This window comes from Pelodiscus sinensis, chromosome 16, assembly GCF_049634645.1.
Source record: "Pelodiscus sinensis isolate JC-2024 chromosome 16, ASM4963464v1, whole genome shotgun sequence".
NCBI classification, from domain to species: Eukaryota; Metazoa; Chordata; order Testudines; family Trionychidae; genus Pelodiscus; species Pelodiscus sinensis.
Window position 1 is genome coordinate 4,415,482 of NC_134726.1, and position 26,658 is coordinate 4,442,139.

Sequence of the window (26,658 nt, forward strand, 5' to 3'; positions counted from 1 at the left end):
CTCCTGGACATGCCATGTCCCCTGCCATGTTTTGTTCAGGGGAAAAATACACACAGCGATCAGCAAAGGTACAGACGTTGCTAAAGACTCCTAAGGGTTGTGCGAAGGAGCTAATGCAGCGGGACTCACAGTTCTGTGACTCGGGAGCCACATTTGCAACCACCATTAACCAAAGGAGCCACATGACTATTGCATGCCCTGCGCATCAGCCCCCCCACCCCACTTACTATGTATTTGAGTTTCTCTAAGAACTCCTCCTAAACAGTAAGAGCTAGGATCACCAAATTCGATACACAGCCTCCTATCATCATAACTTCAAGCAAGGGGAGGGGTTGTGCCAGGAAAATGGGAAGTGCCTGGAATGGGATTTGCTTCTCATCAAACCATACAGAAAAGAGGCAATCACCAGGCAGGTGAAAGGGGTGGGCTGCTGGGAGCACCCTCCTCTGGAACTGTCCCAGCCCTGAGCCTCGCCCCCCACCAAGCACTGGTTGGGAAGGACAGAGAGGGGCCTAAAGCTCCCCTCACTCCTCCCCTCGGATTCATATGGAAACACTTGCTGGCTGTTCCCTTTTATCAGGGAGCGAGGGGAAAGTGCACAGTTTGCTGCATTCCTCACTCTGGCTGGGGAGCGCATGGGGCCGACGAACTCGGACCTGCCTAGGGATGTAATCCATTAACCGCTTAAACCTTAGGCCTCCACCTGTGGTGGGCTGGTCCTGGGGATTCGTTAACTATTCACATCCCTAGACCTGCCCAGTCAGGAGACAGGCACCCCTCCCCCCAGGCTGTGCCCAATGGAGTTGCAGCAGCTATGAAGTGTGGGAGGGTGTTCAAGGCTGTGGCAGCAGGTTGGGGTGCAGGGTATTTACCTCAGCCAGCTCCCTACTGGTGGTGCAGCGGGGCCGAGGCTCCCTGCCTGCCCTGGCCTCCCGTCATTCCTAGAAGTGGCTGGCACGGGAGGGCACGTGGCTCTATGCACTGCCCCTACCTGCAGGCCCCACCCCCGCAGTTCCCATTGGCCGTGATTCCTGGCCAATGGGAGTTGCGGAGAGGGTGCCTGCGGGTGAGGGCAGCACATGGGCAGAGTGTTGGAGCTCCCGCCCAGAGTGTGGGTGGGGCATGGGGCAGCCGTGTGAGGAACTGCCCCATCAGTCAGATTAAAGCAGGGGGTTTACTCAGGGCCCTGAGTGGAGGAGGGCTCGGAGATCTTTTTGTAGGGTCCTAAAGCCCCTGCATTAATCTGGCTCTGTGCCCTCCAGGAATGGTGCAGATCAGCTGTTCCCGGCACGTGGGTACGGTGGGGGAAGAGCGAGAGCTTCCTCCCACCAGGAGTGCCGTGGATCAGCTGTTTGTGGTGCTCAGGGAGGGAGCCGGAAGGAGCCGCAGGCTACATCACAAAGAGCCACATATGGCTCGCGAGCTGCGGATTGAGGGTCACTGTTTGCCCTGATGAGACTGGGGAAAAACTAGAGCCAAGACAGGATCCCACCTCGCTAATAGTGCTTCTTGGCATCAGGCTGGGCTGCCCTTGTCAGTCCACGACTGAAATACGGGCTGGGGAAGTGGCATTTGTCTAGTCTATGAAATAGCCACCAACCCAGCCCCCTCCGTGGCCCCTCCGTTTACCGTTTCTCTGCTCAGCGCTAGAGGGTTAGTGACACGCTACAGAAAGACACTCGAGATGAGCTGCAAAGCGTAGACTGAGAGATGCCATGGCAGCTTGCAACTGCAGCTAGCCAGGCCCCCCGACCCAACAACCCAGCTCCTCTGCGGGATCCATAAACAGGCAGCTCTTAACCAACCCCCCTACCAGGCTGTGCATTTTGAAATCAGGAGCTGTGTAAGAGCGGAGACGTGGACTATCCCCCTTTGCCTTTCGAAAGCCCCATGGGCTACCACTTCCCAAAGCAGCGTGCTCCCATGTGACCCCAATCCTACAGTGAGAGCCAACGGGGACGTGAGCTTTTGCTGCCGTCTCCCTCCTGCTGGGAGGTAACAAAGGTCTCCGAAAGGCAGGAAGCTGCTACTTACAGGAATGTGAGGTAGTGGCACACGTCCATTTGCTTTGGCACTTTCCTGCATCTCTCGGCGATGCTGCTTTCGGAGTCTGTACGGTGGGATCCCATCTCTGCCAGGACAAAATGACAAGACGCACCACTTTAGTGCCTTCCATCAGGTGATCGCAAAGCACAATACAGTCACTGACAACTCGTAATCCGAGGCGGGAATTCTCTCTGTAGCATAGATAAGGAAACTGACGGAGAAACTGTGTTGGCTTGTCAAGTGCACAGGTTAAGGACAAAAGAGTGCACTCAAAGGACACACACACACACACACAAGTCCCTGCGGCAGTAGCACACAGCAGATCAGCCTTTGGGTGAATTTATCGGGCATCTGCTGGCAGCAATACCATGTGGGGCCAATGACAGCTTCCCAGAGCAGAAGGGAGAGAGGCCTGTTTTGTGTAAATGCTAGAGAGTCACACACTTCATAGCTTGCATAGGCCAAACTTACTGCACACTTCAGGGGCTCTTAGGATCCTTTCATGTATTCATCTCCACCTGTCTGTGTGCCACTCTCCCATCCCACCCTTTTCCGCTCTCCCCACCGCTCCGGACAACCTCCTCCTGGCCAGGGGCTCTGTGAGACCCCTTTTCTGCTCTTCCAGTTCAAGGAGGAAAGCTTGTTTTCCTTTCCCAATCTATGACTAAACCCTAGGATCACCTATCACAAACTATCCCAAGAGGATGAGTTCTACTAGTTCTAAAAGCTGGAAGGACAGTGTGTCCAAAACGGACAGTTCAATTCACCAACTTACAGATATCTCCTATGTTTGACAGATAACTTTGTAGTGCAAAATATGCAAAACCTCCCACCCCTCTTCATATGAATTCAGTACATTTCATGTAGTTTTATTTTAATTAAAAACTGCCGCTTTCGTGAATTGTCAATTGATTTTGAATGTCCATCCAAACAGGTTAGAACAAATCAAAAGAAAAAAATCATCATCTAGTAAATAAGAAACACATCAGTCATTTTCTAACAAATGAAAGTAAAAATTAAGACTGTATAAATGTGTGTCAAGCTATATAATTGCTTAAATATAGATGTACAAAATAGTGTATCCTGCTGATTAGCAAAAAGTAGTATCAACTTTAGAGAAAAGTGTATATTTAATTATAAATCAGCATTTTAATGGTTACCAGCCAACAAGAATTAATCTCTCTTTAGGAAAATACCTAAAAAGTACAAACTCAAAAAACAATTAAATCAAGGTTTCTTGCTTGATGATCTAAAACAGGACTCAACATGTCATCTGCGGCCTATTTGTTTGCGGCCCATGGTGTGGTTTAAGTTTAGGTTTACACGGGGCTCAACACATGACCCGCAGGTAAGAGCCAAAACAAAAAAGTAGTCAAGATAATGGTCTTCTGTTGATATGTGCTTTAGCAGTTAAATTCCTGGACTGTCATTGCTCATTAAAAATGCTGTTATATGGGTGGAAATTGCGTAAACATTGCATTTTATTAATATCAACAGAACTGACTTAAATGGGGCCTGTGTGTTGTGTAGTCTTGCCTTAAGCTTTGTACTCATGCCCGTTAGTGTGAAAGAAGCTATTTGCATTGATTTATATGTGTATGCAACCACACCTAAGTTGTGGCCCTTGGTATGTGCTGTGAAGTATCATTGTGGCCCCCGGGACTTCCAAAGTTGAATAGCCCTGATCTGAAACATGATTAAAATTAGTGATTTAAATTGCTTTGATTTAAACCATTTTACACTGTCCCATATTGGTTTCCCCAACCTTCCTGCCAACCAAAGGTCATGTCCCGTTCCTTTGCCTGCCTCCCATACCAGGATCCCCCTTCTGCCACTAATGCCAGCATTTCTGTGCATGCCCCCCAGCTATTCTTCTTCTTTGGCTGTGTCGACCATGGGGGTTTTGTTGGCACAGAATTGATGTGCAATATGCCAGCCTCACAAATAGCACGCACACGGGATGGCTGAGCCCAGTTTCAGTTCACATCGGTGTATGCACACAGAGGGGACAAGGTATGTACTGAGCACGTGGTAATCTACAAAGGTGTCCCATGCTCCTTTGCTTCACTGCTGTGCCGGATGCGCTTTTGGATTTTGCTTGTTGTGCACGGTGGGGTCCATAACAGAAGCCAGGCAGAAGCCGGTGGAATTTTGGGTCCCATGATTCTGCGCTCTCCAGCCCAGGCTTCCTTTCTTTCTGGGCAGGGTAGCGCCATTTGTGGACCCAACAATGACCATGCTGCTATGCTGGCAAGCACGTGGCCCCACGCGGCTGCAGGGGGGGAACGCTCTGCATTCCAGGGCCAAACAAAGCGTCACCGCACAGTCCCTCCTGGTGCCTCCTGCCCAGCCAGAGTGTCCAGGGAACCAACTTCACGCCGACCCTGCTCAGTTCGCTCGTGGAGGGGGAGAGATGTGGCGGCGTCTGTTCTGGCTGGTACGGGGGTGCAGAAAGCCCAACTCGCCGTCACATCAGCAGCCAGTAGCATAGAGGGGTTTATTGATTTTCCAGAATACAGCCCAGCACATACGTGATGAGGCTACTGGGGGCAGGGCCAGGATGGCTCAGGCCCCTAGGGTTAGGGTCCATCGCCCCTAGCCCCCAGCTTAGCTCGTTCTCTCCATGCTTCCCAGAGAGCCACTGCCTCCCCCCAAAGCCCTGCCCCCCAGCCAGGTGTTGGTCTCCATCTTCCTCCCTTTGTCTCTCCCCCTGGGAGGCTGAGCCTGGGGTCTGGGTTAATACACGTTGGGTGAGTCAGTTGGAATCACATCACAGCGCAGGGGGACACAGAGCAGACAGCCCCCCCACCACGCCACAGTCATTACACAGCTAATAGTCTCGGCTGGTGCCTCCTGCCCAGCCAGAGTGTCAACTTCAGCAAAACTCAGAAGTTGTGAAATACAGGTAAGGTAGAGGAACTGAAGAGATAAGACACACGCCTCTGCAAACTCCAGTTTGCCCTCTGACGCTGGCAAGAGGCCCTGGGAATTATTTGCATGGACTGTAGCAGCACTGCGCTGTGTTATGCCCAGCTGTCTGGAAAGGCGGAGGAATTCGCTACGTGGGGACTTGGGCGCTCTGTGGGTTTAATGAATCACAGAAACTAGAACTGGAAGGGACCTCGAGAGGTCAAGTCCAGTCCCCTGCCCTCATGGCAGGACCAAGCACGCCGACCCTGCTCTTAAATATCTCCAGTGATGGAAATTCTACATCCTCCCCAAGCAATTTATTCCAGTGTTTCATCACCCTGACAGTGAGGAAGTTTTTCCTAATGTTCGACCAAAACCTCCCTTGGTGCAGTTTAAGCCCATTGCTTCTTGTTCTATCCTCAGAGGCCAAGGAGTATAATTTTTCTCCCTCCTTCACCGAAGAGTAAGGGAAAGAATGGTGACAGATGGCATCAAGTGCATAAAGCCAAGGGACTACTGAAGGGGTGTGAAGCTTATGATGTGTTCTTTCTGTGGAGTACGCTAAACATGCGGGCATGCGGCAGGTGTAGGTTGCTCCTGGTCAGTGCGATGCAAAGGCCGAGAGAGTGTGCGCTATGGGCATAATGTGACTTGGCCTTAAGAGGGCAGAGTTAAGGTTAAATGGGTGTGCACCTTAGTTGTATTTCCTGGTTTTCACAACTTGTGAATTTTGCTGATCTTGACATTCTGGAAGGGCGGGAGCTTCAGCCATGGAACCTGAACTCTGTATTAAGGACGTTTGTCTCTTTTACTTTCTAGAGTTTTGAACAGAATGAGATGCGTTGTTGGTAGGAGTTAGTGGTTAGTTATAAGAACGGCCATATAGGCTCCAATCAATGGCCATCCAGCTCCATGGCTCTCAATCTTTCCAGGCTGCTGTATCCCTTTCAAGAGTCTGGTTTGTCTTGTGAACCCCCAAGTTTCACCTCAATTGGAAACCTACAAAATCAGCCATGAAAATACCCAAGCGTCACCCCACACTGTTATGAAACGTTGCTGACTTCCTTATTTTTGCCATATCATTATCAAATAAATCACCTGAAATCTAAATACTGTACTTCCATTTCAGCGTACAGCATAGCGAACAGCCTAAACAAACCCTGGATTGGGACATTTCATTTGGTCCTGACTTTGCTCGTGCTCTTTGAGGCCTGTTGTGAGAACTCCCAGGGAGAACCACCGATCTGGCTCAGCATTCCAGCTTCTGACTGTGGCCAATGTCAGGTGCTTCGAAGAGCACGAACAGAACAAGGGGATTTTGAGTGACTCATCCCTAGTCACCCAGTCTCAGTTTCAGCTCGTTGGAGATTGGGGGAAACTATTACAGCCCAGTAAGCATAACATCAGTACCAGGCAAATTAGTTGAAACAATAGTAAGGAATAAAAGTGTCAGACACCCAGAAGAACATAATTTGTTGGGAAAAAGTCAACATGGAATTCGACTATTTCTCATAAAATAGAAAGGGAGGAGTCTGGCAAGAGGGAGTTATACTGTAGAATGACCACAAGGAGGAAGCAAGGGGCCAGAGATGGGGACCAGAACAGCTATAGCTCAACTGGGCCAGCAGTAGGCGGAGAAAGGGACATCTACTATATATTTCAGAGAGTTTGTCTGTTTGTCTGTCTGTCCCCCAACCTGGGGGATATGCATCCCTCCCTGGGCTGTGCCCACTGCAGCTGCAGCAGCCACAGAGAAGCACTTCTCACCTGGCCCCAAGCTGCTGTGGTGAGAGAGGGCTGGGGTTGTCCTCTCTCCCTAGGGCAGCCTGCCTACTGACCTCCCCAGCCCCACCCCAAAACAATGATTTAAATGAAAAAAATGTATTTAAGTTAAGGACCCAAGCAACTCTGGGCAAATCTTCTATTACTTCATATTTCTCACTCCGAACACGGGAATGACACACGCACACAAACAGAATAGCCACACAGAGCAGATTATAACTTTTCTAATGATATGTTGCATGAAGCATGTGCCAGTTATGTCACATTCATCAGCCTATTTCCATACAGGAGAGCAACGCCATACCATGGTTACACGTTCAGCCTGAGCTCCGACCCAGCACACCCATGATTAGGTTAGTCTTGCCTTTTGATCAAAGCTTGGGCCTTTGATCTTCAGATTCTGGCAACTGGCCCACTCCTTGGGGCGTCGCTTGAAAAAGCTAGGCGTCTGAATAATCGGGGGAGGAAGTTGCATCACCTCTACCTAGAAGCCTCAAGGCAAACCACTTGATGCTGTCCAAAAGTCCATTCTCCTCTGGCTCATTGTTCAATAGAATTCTTTGACGTTCCAAACACTCCCTCCGCTTCCCGGGCTCACAACAACACGTAACCTTTACATTTCGTGCAATGGAGTCCAACACCATGTACATTTAATCCAAAGACAGTTTTTAAGATCTTGCAGGAAACTGTTGTACCTACTCCTGTTGCTGGTATCGAACTTGAGGGCTGACACAGGGTCTTTTGCAGGTGTTGCTGGTACGAGGTTTGAAGAACATGAGAATGGCCAGACTGGCTCAGATCAAGGGCCATCTAGCCCAGTGTCCTGTCTTCCAGCAGTGGCCAGTGCCAGCTGCCCCAGAGGGAATGAACAGAACAGGTGATCACCAAGTGATCCATTCAGTCACCCAATCCTAGATTGTGGCAAACAGACTAGGGACACCATCTCAGATCATCATTGCTAATAGAAGGGAAACAAGAATGTAACTGGTTTCTGTTAATGGTTAAACTCTACCCCATGCTCAAGGTCTCAGGTGCCACCCCACATGCCCAGGGACCCTCTGGGCTGCTGGTCACATGCTGGGGGCTCTATTGCTGCCCACCACTCCAGCATCACTGTGCATCCAGCATGCTGGGGTCCCTCAGAGATGCTGGTCCCATGCCCAGGGTCTGCCCCAGATGCCAGGATCCGGACACACCAATATCCTAAGCTGCAGCATACCCTGGATGCAGTAGGACAGCTGGGATCCCCAGATGCAGGGACAGCTGTGGAGCCCCAAAGCCACGGGGGTGCTGTCACACCTCCCACAACCATAGCTCCTCAGGGAATCATTTAACCATGTAACAGACTGAGCAAGGGTGGTCACCCAACTGTAAGAAAACCCCAAGAATTGTAGCCTTATTTTCACCAAGCCCCATCTGTCTCAAAAGCTTATTTACCAACCCTACATTGACAAATACACAAGTACAAACGTAACAGAAGTGGTGCTCAGAGAGGAGATCAATCTGTGGAGACTGTTTTAAACCCCCGAAAACAGGCTTATCACCCAATAAAACTGGATTCTTTAGAAATAAATCAAGAGGGGGAAATAGTTTGGAAGGTTGGCATTTTAATTTTGGAGGTTCTTACTGTTTCTCTCGACAAAGCAAGAGCAATGAAATCGGAAAGCTTTGAAATACAAGCGAACCTCGCGAAGGGAGTGTTTCGAATTTGCAGACAGTGTTTCATTAGACAGACAACTTCTCCCGACAACAGTTCAACTACACAACTCCAACAACAAATAGCCACTCTCTTCCTTCTGAGAAACAGCACAAGTAATCCACTTGCAATGCAACGTGTTATGTTTAGATAATTCACCCCGGCATAGGCCAGCTGTAGTTGTTATTGTGTTAAACAACAACTGCAAAATATATTCGGTACAGTTGCTTCTAAATATTGTAGAAAACAAAGCTGTTGCAAACTGTCCCATTACCAGTTCCCGCATGCCCCTTCACAGACTGTTAGACAATGAGAACAGACTGCTTACTGTACGCAAAGCCTGAGCAACCAAAGAATTACAACGACCAAGCTGTTCCAAGGACAATAAAAGAGCAGACTTGGATTGCAATTTATGTTTGCTACCAAACCGCTATTGCAACAGGCACTTCATTCACTTGCTCTCTTTCAAATGTGAGTAGCTAAAATTCACATTGTCCTCAGAGGACGATTCTCTTTTCTTATTACTGTAGGCACAGAGGGTGGCTACAGTTTGCAAGTGGGACTCAATTACTTCATGTGAATGGAATTTTATTTAGCAACCCAAACACGCAAAATGAAATTCCATTCCAAGTGCTTTTCAATACGAAAAAAACTGACAAAACGGAAATTTAGGCTAATTATGATTCTACGTATTGGTTGCAAGCGATGGAATAAGAAAAACACACATCTCAGAATATTACCTACACTGCACCAAGTCAGGAACGTCACCCAAAGAGCCAAGTGTTTCTCTGAGAGTTGTACTGTGGCAGTGTTGCTATAACAACAACAAAATGATGGTTTTCATTGGAAGGCATCATTTTCTTTAATAGTGAATGTTCACGTGGAAAATAATTTGAGACCCACACTAGTTAAACAAGACAATTTTATCCATGTCAACTCAATATGTAGCGCTCTCCAGACCAATGACAATAGAGCTACTGACCATTTTACAGAATACACGTTCTGAACGGAATCGTTTGATCTATTTTGGTTGTAAAGTGAAGGCCTGGTAAAGGCTGGTGAGCTGATCGATGGCTAAACACTGAACACTGTAGCACAGCACAACTCATATTCTAAGCAGCTTAAACATTCGTGGTAAATGCAGCATTATGCTGGCAGGTTGGGTGCTGGGAGGATTTTTTTGTTGTCGTTAATTCTCTGCAGCACCAGTCCCAGAGGAAAGAGCAGACTTTTGTTCAGAGCACAGTAGCGAAAGATTGATAATGGCCTCTAATCTATCCAGCTTCAAACACATGTTCAGCCCTGCTGTGCCGCCTTTGATGTCACTTTAACTAGATTCCCCAGTGCCACCTCTGAACTCGGAACATTCCTTCGTTCAATGCACTATGCCAACTCAACCAGAGGAAGTAAACTCAAAAGATAAGCACTTTAATTTTATCCCAACAAAACCTCATTCAACAGCTGGGGAACGCAATGAAAACCAACACCACACTTTTTGTTTTCCTTTTGTCAGGTAACTTTCTTGGAGAGATTTTCAATAGCTCGAGAAGTTAAAAAGTAGTCAGTGATTTTTTTTTCACTGCAACTTTTAAGTAACTTTATAAAACTGAATTGACATGTTTGACTGCATGATCTTTGCTGGTACTAAGAACCGCTGTTGGATTACAAGGGAGAGCCGGGGAGAGGGTTTGTGCCTATCTTTTCTTTTTAATCAATGATAATTATTTAATGATAAATTTCTGATCTGCTAGTCTGGAAACACTGGGGCTTCCTTGCCTTTCAAGACAGGTAGGCAGCCACAACCAGTAATGACTGAGTCTTTTGTTCCATCAGGGCTCCTTTTCCTTTTCTCCCAAGGAGATAGCACCTAAATCCAATCCATTAACCATGAACTTGGGATAAGTACTTGGGTTTTCTAAATGAAGACTGTTAACACGCGACAAGTATCAGCATTTTTAAGATCATTTTGGGATGCCTGGCCAATCAGGAAGCAATAAGACGCCAGTTTCTGAAGCATCACTTCTACCACTGCACGACCATCAATCTTTGATTCGTCAGCCTTCACTCACAGCAGCCAGCCATGGGCGGATGGTGCAGCTGGGGAAGCAGACCCCAGCCCCACCTACAGCCCCGCCTCCTCTGCTGAGGCCCCATCCCCACCATAGGGACGGGAGGGGAGGAGAAGCAGCACTCCAAGCGCATGTGTCCCTCCCCACCTCGGGGAGGGGAAGAGCACACATGCAGGACCCAGCCTCCCCGGAGCATGGGGAGCGTGGGCATCAGGGGCAGCAACACTGCCTACAGTAGGTGCTCTAGGTAGTTCGGAGAACCTCTCCACTGCCCTTTTCTGGAGTTGGGTGTGGCAGAGCCACAATGCCTCCAGCAGTGGGCCTCAGGGCCTACCCACCCAGTCACAGGTGGCCAGAATTCAGAGTCAAGAAGTGGAAGGCCCTTTTTCAGCGGCTGCTTCTGGTCGAGTTTCATTTTTGGCGGCCTTCAGCAATTCAGCAGAAATTCCTTTGAAACTCAGCAGGACTATAGCTTCAGGAATTCCATATAAAAGATCATGAAAACCAGTAAGACTTTGGCACTACACAATGAAAAAAATGTTCACTCTATATTGAGTTGTAAGTCAAAGGTCAGAATTTTGCCTCTGTAGTTCAGTCTGGGGTAATAGTGCATGTGGCCTAATTTGAAGAACACGCATTGAATGAAAACATGTTAAGTCCACATGGCCATGTCAGTTTATTTAAAATGAGCCACAGAACTTATACCAATTCCTAACATGGAAAGTAGCAAATATCAAGTCTTGATAGCAGTTCAAATCCCAAGGTTCAACATTAGCATATCCTAACAGAGTCACAGACGGGAGGCAGACACTGAAAGAAGAGGGATACAGGAAGTCAAGAAAACACAGGATGGATAAATGGGAAGAAATTACTCAAATAAAAAACAGACGGAACTCATTATGGCCGCTAAAATAAAGATCCGAAGGGCTAAGAGGAAACTTGAGCAAATAGTCAAGGACATAAAACACACATGCTTTAAAAATATCATCTTGAAGGCAGGAAGCCTGTGAGCGTCTGGAGGTAGACTGAGGTTAGTGTTAGCTAGAGGGAGGTGAGAATACTGCCAAGAATACTGCCCTCGGTCTTCTTCCCCGAGGACAACTGAGCAATATGGCACCTGCTCTTTTGAAGATGAGGCACTGGTGGAGATGGAGGGATCAACAGAGGATTTGCATCAAACCCACCCCTTTAAGCGAGTGGCTCTAAACCCTTTCCATAGTAGATGGCCACATGCTGACCCCCAGTGAGCAATACAGGAAGGGGAAGTCGGATGCCAACTGTCTGTGACTGCCCGGTTGAGAACCTATGGCACGGCCCATTCCTTGGAGAGGTGCACTCCAAACAAGCCAATACTGATTTCACTGATACATTATGGGCAGAGCCACATTTAGCAAGGAAACTCTTTGTGTGTCTGAGCTTGGACACTCGATTAAAAACTCAGCTATGGGAAAGTCAGCAAACTTCAGTGTGGGAGGACTGCCGATGTGGAAGAAGACACAGTAACTGCAGTTCTCGGAGATGCATGTCCCCGGACACGCCACTTCAGGTAGGCATGCACCTCTCAAGCCCAAATACACCCTAAGCTGATTTTTTCCTGTACAGGGATTTATATGGAGTTTTTTACATCTTGCTACAGAACCCCCCCCGGAATAGGGCCAGGACCATCTGGGTGGAAGATAGCACTGCTTGGTAGGAGCAGTACGTGAGTAGCAAGTCACTGAGGTATGGGAAGACTAGGATCTCTTCTTGTTGGAAGTAGAGCCACCACCATAATTGGGACCTTTAACAACCATTTTGGGGCTGGGAAAAGGCCAAAGGGAAGCATTGGAAACGGTCCTGGCTTAGAGGGAAGCATAGGACTTTCCTGTACAATGGGTGCATCATTATATTGGAAACAGGTGTATTGTACGTCAAGGGCTGAAAACCAATCCCCCTTCTCCAGGAGAGCAAATATGGCTGCCAGAATCACTACCCTGAACTTCTGAGACTTCTACACACTTCCTTAGAAGTTTCAGATCTAAGATCCATCTCCACTCTCTGTTGCTTTTTGGCCCAAGGAAATACTTAGGATAAAACCTCTTGCCCTTATTAGGTTGTACTGCTCCTAATCCAAAGGAAAGAGTCCACAGCTCATCTCAGTGAAAGTGTGAAAGGAGTCCCCGAAGCAGGACATGGAAGTGGGTGGGTAGCCCGAGACTCTTTCAGTGCACGCACAGGACCCAAGGAAAGCTTACACCCATCCTCAACAGTGTCTCAAGTACAGAGCTGGAAGCATGATGCCCTGGGTGGGGAAACGGACCTGGCAACAGCACCCATAGCTTTGAAGAGCAGTTCTGGCCAATAACGGGCACTCGGGAGGAGGGGGGGCAGGCTGGAATTGCGCCCTATCCTCTCATGGCACATGTTCAATAAAGGCTGCAAATTTCTTATTTGTAACATCGTATCTGGCCACAACCACCCGGCAGCACGCCAGCCTGAACTGCAGGGTTCCTGATGGATAGCCCTTTCGTCCAAAGAGATCCAATCTTTTCTGGTCTTTCTCCAAGGGGTAGGCAGAGAAATGCTGCCTGTCCCTCTCATTGACTACAGCTGCCAACAGGGAGTTAGGTGAACGTGGGAGAACAAGAAGTCAGAATCTTAGGGGGACCATAATTTTTCTTATATGCCCATTTACATGCGGGTGGAAAACGTTTAATGTTCCTTGCCGTGGGCTTGGGGGCCAGGCAGAAGTTGCACTTCTGGGAGACGTGGGACTCCCCCAAGCTGCGGTTGCTGCTCACAGGGAGATCCACTAGCCTGGAGAGGCAGAGTTTGAAAGCTGGCCAGCTGGCCATGCTCTGCCAGGAAAAATAAGTCTCCCGGAGCCGGGAGAGTGGAGAAAAGCAATCCTCTCACACCTCATCCCTCATCTAAGTAACGATGATTATACCAACAGCAAACTCTACTGACTCATCTCCACAACTACAGAGAAACAGAAAGCTGAGGCCTGCTCAAGGTGGCAACATTACAGCTCCACCTCAGGCTGTGGCAGTTGAGAAGGAAAAGGGAGGCAGTTCACCTGAACATCCCTATATTGCCTTGGTGTCCAGCCAGAGAAGGCACAGGGCCCACGAGCAGGCCACACGGACACAGCTAAATGGGAATTCCATGGCTCGAGAAGTGGAACACCTAGAGAGACACTATGCGAAGAGAAGCGCTCTTCTCTTCATAGCACAGAGTCAATTAGATATCAGGTTCCCTGCCACATAGCCACCGGCTCACCTATAACAGTCCACACCGTTTGTGGCTCCCGCAAGTCCTTCCTTCAGTTGCACTGGCAACTTCTTTGCCACAAACACGTCCCGATGAGTCGAACGATGAGGCCAAGTGGCTTGAAGCACAGTTGGTTGGACTCTAAGCACTAACCACCCTATTTTCTTGCCACAGCTCAGGCACCAGTACACTGCAGTCCATCCAATCTGCCGCAAAACCTGGCTGTTGAAAAGCTTCTACATTTCTTTCCCCAGGAGCACACTCCCTCCAGGGAAAGCAAAACCAGCAGGCCTCCTGCACGGAGCCTTTGCACTCATACGACAGTAATACTCCATCTGTAGCTTTATCGGTTGTGCTGAAAAAAATTGTCCTCGCGACCTCTAGTTCCTCCTAAACATCCACAGCCATATTACGCATTCATTGTCTCATTGTAATGACACAACTGGCAGCATCGGATCCCAACATAACATTAAGCCACTGGGTGAAATCAGTGATTTCTTCCGGGAGGCTCGGCAAATTTCAGCATTCACCGTGACCCCAAGTAAGTTCAGAGAACCTGCATGTTGGCAGCAGAAGGTCTGATTCTGTAAATCCTTTTTAGCTGGAAGATTCACTCTTCTTCATCCATCACAATGAAGCAAAACGGAGCACAAGACTGATCTTTTGTTTAATTTTTCAGGTTACCTTGAAGGGAATTAAGGAGTTGGAGGGGGAGAGATAAAGTTCCCTCATAATGTTAGAAACAGAGACAGAAAAAGGACTTACAACAGAGCCCCAAGCTGCTGCAGTGACAGAGGGCTGTGGTTATCCTCTCTCCCTAGGGCAGCCTGCCTATTGAACCCCTCCTCCCCAGCCCTACCCCAGGGCACTGACACATGAAAAAACCCACCCACACTTATTTGAGTTAAGGACTTGAGCAACGCCGGGTAAATCTTCTAGTTTAACACAAACAAGTGCACAGTAATATACGTTTGGAGAAATAATTTGAATGCTCTGATATTTTGATGGTTTCTAAGTTCACTTCAGGAAGAAGTGGCTTCTAACCATCTGTTCCATGGGTTTTACACGCGAGGAAAATGTGCGTTTCACCTATGAACATGGCGGAGTCTCCTTCGTTTGGAGGCTTCAAATCAAGAAGGGAGGTCGTCTTATAAAAGATCTGCTCTGGCTCAACCATGAAGGACAGGCTTGATGCAGGAACTGCTGGGAGCACGTCTCTGGCCGGTGGGACACAAGAGGTCAAACATGGTTGTAACGTTCCCTTCCGGCCTTCAAAACTGTATCGACAATCCAGGGACAAAGACATCCCCACAATGGGCCGAAGGGCTAATCCATTCTCCTTGCCGGAAACTGACCCTTCCGGCAGTCTACGTACCAGACACGCACATGACCCAGCATGTCTGGTACACAGACTTTCTTTTCAGTCGTCGTAATGGGATCCTACCATGATGACTGGGCTGCTCAAGTGCTCAGTCCTGTAGGAAAGCACATCTACTTGCTCCCAGGCCCTCAGGCTGGCCTTGCAGATCAGCCCACTGAGCCAATGCTAATGCAGAAATATTCAGGTTTCCCAGCATGTGCATTTCTCCGCTGTTTTGTGTCTGGAAAGATTACCCTCAACATGCTGCAACTGACTTCCCAGGGTCCCTTCATTCCATTCGAACGGCAGGCTGGGAAGTCAGCTTGCATCTGCCCCACGTTCCTTCCCCTGGTCTGATACCGTACAATCGGTTCTCTTTTGTAGCCTGCGCGCCAGAGTTTTCTTGCATGGTCGGTAGCTTTTCTATGCATCCTCAGTCATCATCTACATTCCTATTTCTTCTCAACAGCAAATCAGGAGACCCTTTCCCACTGACAGAATCCCAGCCAGCACGTATGGAAAAGGATACTTCAAAAGCTTAAAGCAGTATTGCGGCTGCTCTCCCCTCCCCTCCCCTGCACAGCATGCCAAATCTCAGCTTTGAAAGCCAGCGCTTCCAGCTGGAGGCTCAGCACATTTGATTAGAACAAGGTTGGGTTTTTTGAACTTTCCTTATTAGGAGAGAAGGCCGAGGTTTTCCTTACTGGGGGTTAGGGACTTTAGTATCCCATTGTTATGACATTCCTTTTCTAGTACACCAGCCCGCAAACCCACTGATCACTAATCTCCTCTTCCTGTCCACCACCGACCTCCACTGCAGTGTTATCTACTCCCCTGGCATTCCCTACTTCACTCAATGAAACATGCTGAGCTGAAGGCAGAGGATTCTTTTGCAATTTGCAACACACCTTGGTTTTAACCCTTATATCTTCTCTCTCAACCACTCTCATTTGCTGTTTACTATAAGTTTTCATGGCACAGGCAAGTCCTATATTGGGGCGGGGAACCTAAGGCCCAGGGGAGGGATTTGGCCCCCAAAGCTCAGGACATTTGGGGAGCCCAGGCTGGCATTCCAGCCTCCCTGCCGCCCCACCGCGGGGCGCGAGCACACAAAATCTACTAGCCAGGGCCTCCCCAGGCTCTGGTGTGCGAGGGGAATGTGGGCTGTATCTTTCTCCTTCTCATTCCCACTGGTCCCTTCTTCCCCCGTGTGAACACACAGCCAGCGTAAGCACCCCATGGTTACACAATGTTTAGAGAGAAGAGTAGGGACAACTCTCATTTCACTAATGCTCCAAGAGAGTCTTGCTTTTGTGGCTTATTCCTTGATATTTAGAAGTCTGGAATACGTCAGAACCTGGCTTTACAAAACGCAGCGGGTGGATTGCCCTGTTAATTGCTAGGATACGTAGAATATGAGACCAGCGCGATAAACAAATCTCCACAATGCAGGCATGTGATTTAGGAGACAATTTTCAAAAGTACTTAAGTGACATAGGAGCTTAAGTCCTGTTTTCAAGAGTGACATTGGCACCTCTGAGACTTTAAGCCTCAATGAAAGTCAAGTCACAACTGGAACACATCTTTCCAGGTCCTGATTCGTTTGCTCTACGGGACTGGAGCAAAAGCTTTGGTGAAGTCCAGATAAACTAAGTTCATTGCATGTTCTTAGTCTTTCAAGCCGGTAACGATCTCCCTCCCATAGTTTGTTCTTTCAGAACCCAGGTTACTTTATTTAACAAATACACTTAAACCTCTTTAATCCAGCAACCCTGGGAAATAGGGTGTTGCTGGATTAAGGAATTTTTGTGGACTATGGAGGGTGGGGTTTGGACGGGATGGAGGGTGCACGAAGGGGTTGGAGGTGGAGCGCTTACCCTGCACCCCGCTCCAAGAGGGGGCACATGGCTCCACACCCCTGCTATGGCAGTGGCAGGGGAAGTCTCCAGAGAAGTGCTGCGTTGCCATTCCCCGAGCTGAGGGGGAGGGAGGGAGAACGGCCGCCCAGAGCCACTTCCTCCTCCCCCCACCAAGGGCTGAACCATGAATCAGGAACACCTGGATCAGGGACACCCGTTGTACCCAGGTTAAAGTGTATTCAATAAAGGGCGCTCTACTGTGGCAGAGAAAGGTTAACAGTTTAAACAGGAGCAGGGGCAGGAGGGTGCTGGTTAACTGTAACCGGTCAGCATCACCTGGTATGGGTGATGCTTACCAGTTAACTAGTTAACCACTCACATCCCTAATAAGCATGCATTCAGTATTTCCAGCGGCCAGGCAATAGATACACGATGTCTCACTTTATTCCACGTCATGCTCTGCCCGCCCCTCCCCAGGCAGGCTACTTACACACTGCTGTCTGTCAGCGAGATGGTGTCCGCATCGCTAGACATGCTCTGCTGTTCACTGTCATTGGCACTGGTGGCCGGTGCCAGCGCATAGCCGGTGTTGACATAGTAGGGGTTAACTGGCTCTCTCCAGGGGCCATGCCTGGAAACATACAAAACACAACACCATTCAGATGACAATCTTAATTGCTGTTGCTACAGCACGTTATTTCTCCAAACCAGCAAGAATCTGCAGCTATTTTATGGATTTTCTTCATATTAAATACAATAAAGGCTCTTCCAGGGACGGTGGCAGAGACAGCAAAGAGAGTGAGCTGCAAAGAACATAGGCTCGTAAGTGGAAACAAGAAACAGCACCCACATTATGACGGTATAACTAGGAGATACACCAACACTTCACTGTAAAGCTCTAGGCTAGACTGGATGCAGGGTTACTTACCACGAGAACTCGACTGCAAGCAGAGTCATATTTAATGCAATATTGTATATTGCTCCTTTCATCCCAAAGCACTTAGAATCAGAGAACCCCAGGGCTGGAAGGGACCTCAGGAGTCATCGATTCCAGCCCCACGCTCAAACCGGGACAAAACCCAATTAAATCATCCTGGCCAGGGCATTGTCAAGCTGGGCCTTAAAAACCTCTAGGGCTGGAGATGCCACCCCTCCCTAGGGAACCCGTCCCAGTGCTTCACCTCCCTCCTAGGGAAATGGATTTCCCTAATATCCAACTTAGACATCACCCACTGCATCTTGAGCCCATTGCTCCTTGTTCTGCCATCTGCCACCCCTGAGAACAGCCTCTCTCCAGCCTCTCTGGAACCCCCCTTTAGGGAGTTGAAGGCTGCTATCAAATCCCCCTTCACTCTATTCTTCTGTAGACTTCACCTCACCAACGAGAGGACCTCCTAGGACTGCGCCCCTCTACAGTGAACACCAGCGATGGGCAGCCCCTCCCAGGGCAGACGGCAGCAGCCAGCATACACAAAACCCTCGGGAGGGGCGCGAGGGCAAACACCTACTCTGATAATATGCCACAGACAATTTAGTATCCTCATTAAATCTCTGGGTCTCCTTTGCACTGGGTGGAGAAATGCAGCATCCTCAGCCACACCCCTGCTACTGCCTAGTGCATCCCCTTTCCACTTAGCCCCACTGGACCTGGGCACGTCCCACTGGACCTGGGCAAGTCCCGCAGCTGGGGGCGAGAGACGTCCGTTAGCGGAGCGTATGCTAGCAGGCCAGAAATAACTGCAGTTGCTTTGATGAATGGGCTCGGGACGGAGCTTGGGCTCTGAGAGCCACTCCCCTTCCTCGGCTTCAGAACCTGGGCTCTTGCCCGAGCAGGAAGGTCCGTACAGGATGGTAGCAAGACTTGCTCCTGGCAGCTACACAGCAAGGCCCAGGGCGGTTCTTGCCTTCTAGTGTCAGAGCAAGAATACCAGGCAGCTCCCTCCGACAATATTCCCCAGCGCTGCAGCCGCGCTGACTTCCACAGCGACTTGGCACCACCGTCTCACGTTACTAGCACTGATCACGCAGAGCACTCAGGCGGAAGCCAGAATGGTAGCTCTGCCTGCCCTGTGAGGACAGCGGGCGCTGGGCGACTCGCACTTCAGTACCAACAACATACCAAGCCGCCTGTGTGGCATCGCTGCATGGTTCAGCAGCATGACGAGACAGACAGGTGCTGGCACCAGAGTCTGTCAGATGGAGATCCAACAGACTAAACCTCTGCCCAGGACTCAGGGCACCACCATTTCTCTTGGTGCCGTCTGGATTTGGTGACAGGTGGGGTATGCAGCGAGATGGTTCTTGGCGGTCGCTTTCCCCTCTCTCAGGGTTATGCAGTTTTCTGTCATCACTTTTTAGGGACAGGATCATTTCTAACACCACAAGGAAAGCTCCCTCATACTCCCTGCGATGGGGGGGACTGGAGTGGAAAACGTCTTTATCTTCACCTCTCCTGTATCACATGGATTGCAGTCATTCCTCTCTGGATTCGTGTTAGGGCAGGGATGGGCAAGAAGCGGCTCACTGGCCGGATGCGGCCGGCCAAGCCTTTTGACCCAGCATGTGGCCCGCTCTGCTCGCTGCCACCAGAGGCTGCTCACAATGGCCGGTGGCTCCCTCTAGGGCAGCGTGCACGCCCCTGGCGGGAGAGGGGAAACTCCGCACACTGTTCCCACCCCAGCCCAATCACCACCTCCATAGACAAGTGTGGCTCTTGACCACGTACCAAAATCTTGGGAGTGGCCCCCCAACAAAAATTGTTGCCCATCCCTGTGTTAGGTTCTAGAGACGCCTGGCTGTTCTGTTTTCCCCAGGGTGTCATATATCAGGGTTTTCGGCTTTGGTCCGATATCCTGAACATCCTTTTTGGTGAGATTCTTGATCCTGTTGGCCAGGAAGTTATTGCTGTCGAGGCCTCGGAAGGATATTATCTAGGCCTGAATAAACTCTCTTGATTCAGCTTTTAACCCTCTGATGCTCTGCAGCTGCAGGGGCATGGTGTTTTGGCTAAAATGGGAGCGGTACCGGCGTGCTCCCTTCCGGTTACTGAGCTGGAGAGAAGTTATTCCAGGGCTTTATCTCAACTGGAACAGCAGGTGCTGAAGGCCGAGCCCTGGAATTCACCCTCTTATAGAAGAATGGGTTGAATTATAATCAAACAGGTTTAGCAGCAAGTACGTGGAGGATTATTGAGTTATCTAGCAAGTTCTCTAATCACGGCAGGCGTGCATAGCTTCTGCTGGGCATTCTCTTACAGCCCGTGACCGGTTCTCGATTCTGTACAGCTTGGGTGTGTTATTTTGACTCAGACATGGAAAAGTTTAATTTCTTTGGGGGATTTTTCCTGGAATATGAATTTTTTCAGGTTGACATGCAGGTTCCAGACATCTCAGCATGGCCGAGTGGGTGAAAACACCCTTTGGAAGCCATCTTGCATGGGTGAGAGCATGTCCAGTCACTGGCATGCAGTGTACTGAAGTCTGGGGTTTGGGCACAGGGTCAGTAACTCTGGGAGCGCACGGATCTACATATAGAAAAGGGTCAGGCTGAGGTTACATCCCTGTTTTGCGCTCCTTGCTCACAGAAAGCACTGTCTGCATGGTTATTTTTAGCCCACCTTTGATGGATTTATTGCACATTTGATGGAGATCAGGCATTTTCCCACTGCCATCTCCACCCTGGAAACTATAGCTCAGCCCTGGATGCCACCACAGTGAAGCTAAAGTTATTTTTTTTTAACTCTTCACAATAGGAAAATACCTTCAATTTTAAAAAAGTTTGTTAATGGGAAGAATCCAATTCAACTTCCATCATATCACAGTGGTCAGCTGAAGACTAGATATTGAGATCACTGATAACTTACATTGATAAGTTTGGCCATTGACAAGTGTGACACTGTTGCAAAAAAAGCAAAAGTGATTCTGGGAGGCATTAACAGGTGTGTTGTGAGCAAGACACGAGAAGTCATTCTTCCGCCCTACTCTGCGCAGATTAGGCCTCAGTTGGAGTATTGTGTCCAATTCTGGGCACCGCATTTCAAGAAAGATGTGGAGAAATTGGAGAAGGACCAGAGAAGAGCAACAAATATGATTAAAGGTCTAGAATACATGAGGTACGAGGCAAGACCGAAGGAACTGGGCTTGTTTAGTCTGGAAAAGAGAAGTCTGAGAGGGGACATGATAGCGGTTTTCAGGTATCTAAAAGGGTGTCACAGGGAGGAGGGGGAAAATTGTTCTCCTTGGCCTCTGATGATAGGACAAGAAGCAATGGGCTTAATTGCAATAAGGGAGGTTAGGTTGAAAATTAAGAAAAACGTCCTACCTGTCATTAAACACTGGAATAAATGATGTGCACTGCTATAAACGCCTTTGCTGTGCAAATGAATATGACCAGCTATATAAACTCAGCCCTGCCATGCTGTACTACTGGGGCTTTTTGGGGTAATGTTAAGTGCTCATTTGGCTCCTGAACCACTGAAGTCTGAGTGTCACTAGCACAGTAGCCAAACCTGGAAAATCAGCTGTCCCTACAGAGGTGTGTAGCGTGTATAGGTCAAGAGCACTGTATTCCCCATAGGCTCCTTGCATCTCCCCCTCTCATTTCCTGTGGGCCACCCTTCCATCCCCTGCTATTGCAGGGACTCCCTGCAATTCTCCTTAATCTTCCCCCTGCCAGGGGTTGTGCCCCCCCCCCATTTGCTCCCATACAGAGGGGTGGCCCCAAAATGAGTTACATTTCCAGAGAGTTTCTTGTGGGCCAATTAGCCTGCGACTATATGATCACTTACTTGGTTCTACAGATAAAATAGCACCAAGAAACTCTACGCACTGTATCGGAGCAGGTTTTTGCGCAGTCCTCTTTTCCTATGGATATATTTTGTGTCAGCATCCCAGTTTAATAAACTCCTGTGAGTTTTCTACAGAATAGGGTATAATTAGTGTGACCCGTATTTTCTCTTTTACTGCTGACATATGTGCTGAAAGAAATTGTATCTGGAAGATAAATCACACTGGCCTATCACATGCATCTAAGCATAAGACTGTTTTTACCTCTCAGAACTAGGAAGTTTCCATTTCTCATGGTAACGTATTGTTAAAAGAAGACCATTCTAGTCACACGCAACTAACACAAAGTGATGGCATTGGATGAAGGCCTATTGTGGAATCAGCAACAAACAGCCAGGAAAATTTACCACCCAAGACACAAGACCTACTTGCCTGTTGCTATGATAACGAAAACCTCAATATTTCACTCGCTTGTCAAAAACCAGCTCTTCCCAAGCACGCAGATGCGGCAGAATTTTTAAGGCTCACAAAGTGTCACGACGGTTTCAGTTCTCGGTGAGCTATGTAGAGAGAATCCTGCGAGTGCTCTCCAGAATCTGGAACTACCTGGCAATCCTTAGGCATGAAATACGGTTGCTCTAAGCCCTGTCTTCCGATGGGAGGTCATCGTGTTCTTTTTCTAGCAAAGCAAACTTTCCAGCTCTCGCTCTAGATGTGCTGGCAGAACTGCAGTTCTGTTTTCCATTAGGTCTCAGAACAGGTTTCTAGGGCAAGGAAATAAATTGAACAACTGTGCTCTAAACAGCTAGGCATAACAAGTCGCCATTAGCATTTCCCATGCGCCTCTCTCCCCTGGAACTGATGGTCAGTTTTGAATGCTAAAGAAACAGCATGGAGTATAATCCACCTGTCAAGTTTGATATGACACTTGGCACTACGGAGGCAGATAGAACTTCTTACGTTGGGAAGAGAATGATGGATAGGTAAGGCCTTCCCTGCGGGCAAACGAGATGGATGCTTTTTTGGATAACCCAATTAAAATGGAACACCACCTTCTAGTGGACTCTTTGCCAGGTACTCTCTTGGCCGGCATTAGATTTTCCCAGCACTACATTTAAATACAGCAAGCAGTTTATTATGCATTGAACTACAACATGCTGTGTGCCCTATAGAAGATAATCTGATTTATCGAGTCTTATTTTATATTAGCTGATCATGGAATCTAGGCCCAAGAGAAGGAAAAGAAAACCCCTCCGAGATTAACCCTATTGATACCGCAATATTGGCCTAATACTAATGTGTATGAGAAAAACAAAGCCCTTATGTTATTGCTATAGTTAACATGCTCCGTTTTGTCCATTCTTTGCAAATGACAGGGCTGAATTTGTTGTCGGAATCCCGCAGCGATTCACACAATCCCCTTGCGGGGGGAGGTCTCCAGCTACGCTGCTGTTCCAACACAAAGCGTGTTCTCAGGAAAGGCAGCTCAGCAAAATTCCCCAGCTTCTTCACGACGCTCTCTGGTCCGCCTGGGCAGGCACCGTGTGGAAGTCACACAGGACCAATTCTCCACCACCCAAGAATCCTCCCTCCACCACCATCACTTGGGGAAGAGAGAAGCTAGTCTCTTTCCTTCATCTCCCATTCTCCCTGCGGCCTCAAAAACAACAGAGGGTCAGGCTTGGCTAGCACTTCTGCAGTGACCAAGAGGCATCATTTCATTCCGCAGCTGCTGCTAGAAGGGCACTACCTGTAGGAGCAAGAGCACAAGGATGGAGGAGGGAAAAGGTTAAGGAGGCAGAAAAAAGAAGAGAATAAAAACATTCAAGAGAGGAGGCAAAAAGCAGGAGCAGCAGCAGGCTGCTGGAAGAGGCCTGCTGGACCATCAACAACACTTAATGTTAATGGGGTGGCTTTCCATCCAGCACACTAGCAGCATTGCAGGTATTTGAGATCCAGTTCAATATCTCACCCCCCAGAGACACGCTACTCAGTCTGTCTCCATGGTCCTAGCAACCCCTCTCGCTGAGCAAGGAAGACACTTCATCAGGCTTCAGGAGGGAGGGTTCCAGTCTGCCTTGGCTTTAGGGATGTAATAGTATAGTCGATTAATCGACTACACGCATTTCCCCTTCCCCTCCCCCCCCATCAGTAAACTTTTTAGCAGGCTAGCCAGCAGCCCAGCTCAGTCCTGGCTTGCGCCAGGTCCAGGATCTAACCCTGCTGAGGCTCTACATTTAAAATGTATTAGGAGCCAGATGGGCAGGCAGCCCGGCTCAGTTCCAGCTCGCGTTGGGTCTCCCGTGCAGACCACTTCCCGTCTGGCACCTCACGCTGCTGCTTCTGATACAGAGGCAGCAGTACGGAGCGGCAGAGGACTCCTTGGGAGTGGGGCTGGAGTGCACTGGCTGCTGGCCCCACCCCTGGGAACTACAGAATAGTCGAGTAACCAATAAGAATTCATGGGGTTAATTGACTATTCAATTAACTGATATTTAACACCCCTACTTGGCATCGTCTTCTTCTTTCAGTATCTTGAGACAAACTCTCAGCTCCCTCTCTTAGTGCCAGAGTTGGTGTGAAAAGTCCAAAGAAAACCAAATCCTAGCACTTCTCCCATGGCCCTTGGAGGGCAATGTTTGACAGCAGACAAATCTGTGTGCTGGGAAAGCCCCACCAGCTCAGCTCCTCCTACCTCTGCCAGGAGCAACACCCCCCCAAGAAAAGTGAAATTAAAGAGCTGACTGGTGCCGATACAGAGAGAAATAAGGCAGCCCCCACCCCCGCCGAGCACTGCTACGAGGAATTCTTTGCGTATCCATTTGCGATGGCTGAAGAAATGCCAAAAGGATAACTCGGAACAGATGGGTGCCTTTGATTCCAGTCAGTTCCTGAGGCCTGAAGAAGATAAGACTCTCCTATTAAAATCTACACGGCTGTGAACTTTCCACTGAGAACACAGGAAAGGGGTTAGTCTCAACTGTTATGTTTAGTTAAAATTATGCACTTAAGCATGTATACAGGAGGGATTACTTACAGCTTAGCTCGGGCCTCTCCTACGCAAACGTGAATGTAAACTCTGGGCAGGCATAAGTAAAGCGTATAGGATTTCAAAGCAATCCTAACAGGTGACGTTACTTCGGAGGAATCCATCTGCACTCCATCCTTCTCTGAATGTTCTCTTGCCCTGACAACTCTCTTCAGCCGGACCGGCTCATTCTTTGAACGGCTCACGTCGTGCCTCTGAAGAACACTGGCAGCAGTTACAAAGAACTACACAGCGCAGGCAGTCTAACTAGGAGCAACTGACCCTCTTTTCTTTCAAGGAGATACTGCTACTGAAGGAGCAAACTCACTCCCACTGATTTTCAATTTCTGTTAACGACACCAACACACCAGAAGCAAACTCGTCCTGCCCCTCTGACTGAGGAGTGAAGAGGGTAAACAAACACTTTAGAAGTTCTTCTGGATTTCTGAAATTACGTTTATCTCAGCAGCAGGAGGAAACCACTACAGTGTGGAGCTCTCTGGTCCGACATCCTCAGGGCCTGACCAATCCCGAAGAAGGGAGGTGGATGGACAAGGGGAGGTCGGTCCCTCTGCTAAAAGACTGGGATCTCCTGGGATCTGTCAATAGATCACCAGGGTCCCCTACCCCAGGTTGCTGGGGCTCAGCTGCCCTAAGGCTGTTGGACTCCACAGGTCTGGGGTCGTCGGGGCTCCACTGCCTGGGCTGCTAGAGCTTGGCGTCTAGCTGCTCCCCACCAGGGCTCTCTGCTCCAGCAGGACTGTGGATGTTGCTGGACCACAGAGTCCCGGAGCAGAGAGTTTCAACCTGTACAATAATTTCACAAGGTCATAAGACGCGCTTAAACCTTGATCTCTCCGCTGTTTGATTTCTAAAGCAGTCACCTACAGAACAATTAAAACTGGATTAATGATCCAATGAACTAACCATTGAAAAGCCCGGGGAGAGAAAACCATCCTTAACCCAAGCAGTGACAGCATGGCAGGAACGCAGGAAAGAGGGCTCAGCAACAGGGGGGCTTTCTGTCCATATCCTGCAGGCACCACCCTGGAGATGTAGGAGGCACCAGACAATTTTGGACAAGTGTGTCTGCTTTGAAAGATAGCTGCAGAGGCTACTGTGAGACCTGGATCAAGTCTCTCTTCTCCCCAAGTCTTGGCATTCGCTGAATATTTGCATGTGCCAAAGACATCTTGGGAAAACAAGAAACATCATACTAGGGCAGTACCCACCCTCACCTTGAGTAAAGACATATTCTGCTTCTGAACATTAAGCTGAACAAACAAAAACATATTTCTTTGAGTTAAGATGATCAGGGGAATTCTAGACAACCAACACGGGATCCTGATATTATCAAACGCACTTGCTTACACAACTGCAATATCTGCAGAGGAGAAAGGTATTTGTGTGTTCCCCTGTAGCCGCTCTCCACTGCCCAAAGAGCAACTTCTTATTTTTCACCCCTAGTGTAGAGGCAAAAAGAGCATGTAAGTACGATGTTCTCAACTTCAGTGGTGCTAAACTCTGGAGCTTAAACATGAGTGGCTAAGCCCTGGCCGACACTACAAGGTTAGGTGGATGCAAGGCATCTTACACTGACCTAACTGTGGAGGTGTCTTCACTTCAGTTTGGCTCCCGACAACACACGTGATTTGCTGTGCTTAATACACCACCTCTCCGAGCAGAGGCCAATCACAGTTGGCCTTGGTAGGTCAACGCAGTGATAGGGTGGACATAATGTTATTTGGACTGACTCCTCCAGATGCTGTCTCACAATTTCCCATGCTGACTGCTCTGGTCACTGCTGTGAATTCTACTGCCCAGCGATCAAGCAGACAGGAAGCTGCCCCTCCCCTTTGAAGACTGAAATTT

The 26,658-nt window shown here is 48.8% G+C and overlaps 1 protein-coding gene across 5 annotated transcripts in view; it reads right to left on the reverse strand.

The window, feature by feature from the left end:
- AXIN1 (axin 1) overlaps positions 1-26,658 on the reverse strand; it is a 102,059-nt gene that overhangs the window by 20,552 nt on the left and 54,849 nt on the right. For 4 of the 5 annotated variants that reach the window (XM_075899160.1, XM_075899159.1, XM_075899158.1 and 1 more), the window contains exons 3-4: positions 17,465-17,605; positions 2,035-2,131 (exon numbers count right to left, since the gene is read on the reverse strand). In XM_075899160.1, coding sequence (XP_075755275.1) covers positions 2,035-2,131; positions 17,465-17,605 — 238 coding nt within the window. The remainder of the gene's footprint in view (positions 1-2,034; positions 2,132-17,464; positions 17,606-26,658) is intronic. The other variant, XM_075899162.1, reaches the window with a different exon arrangement.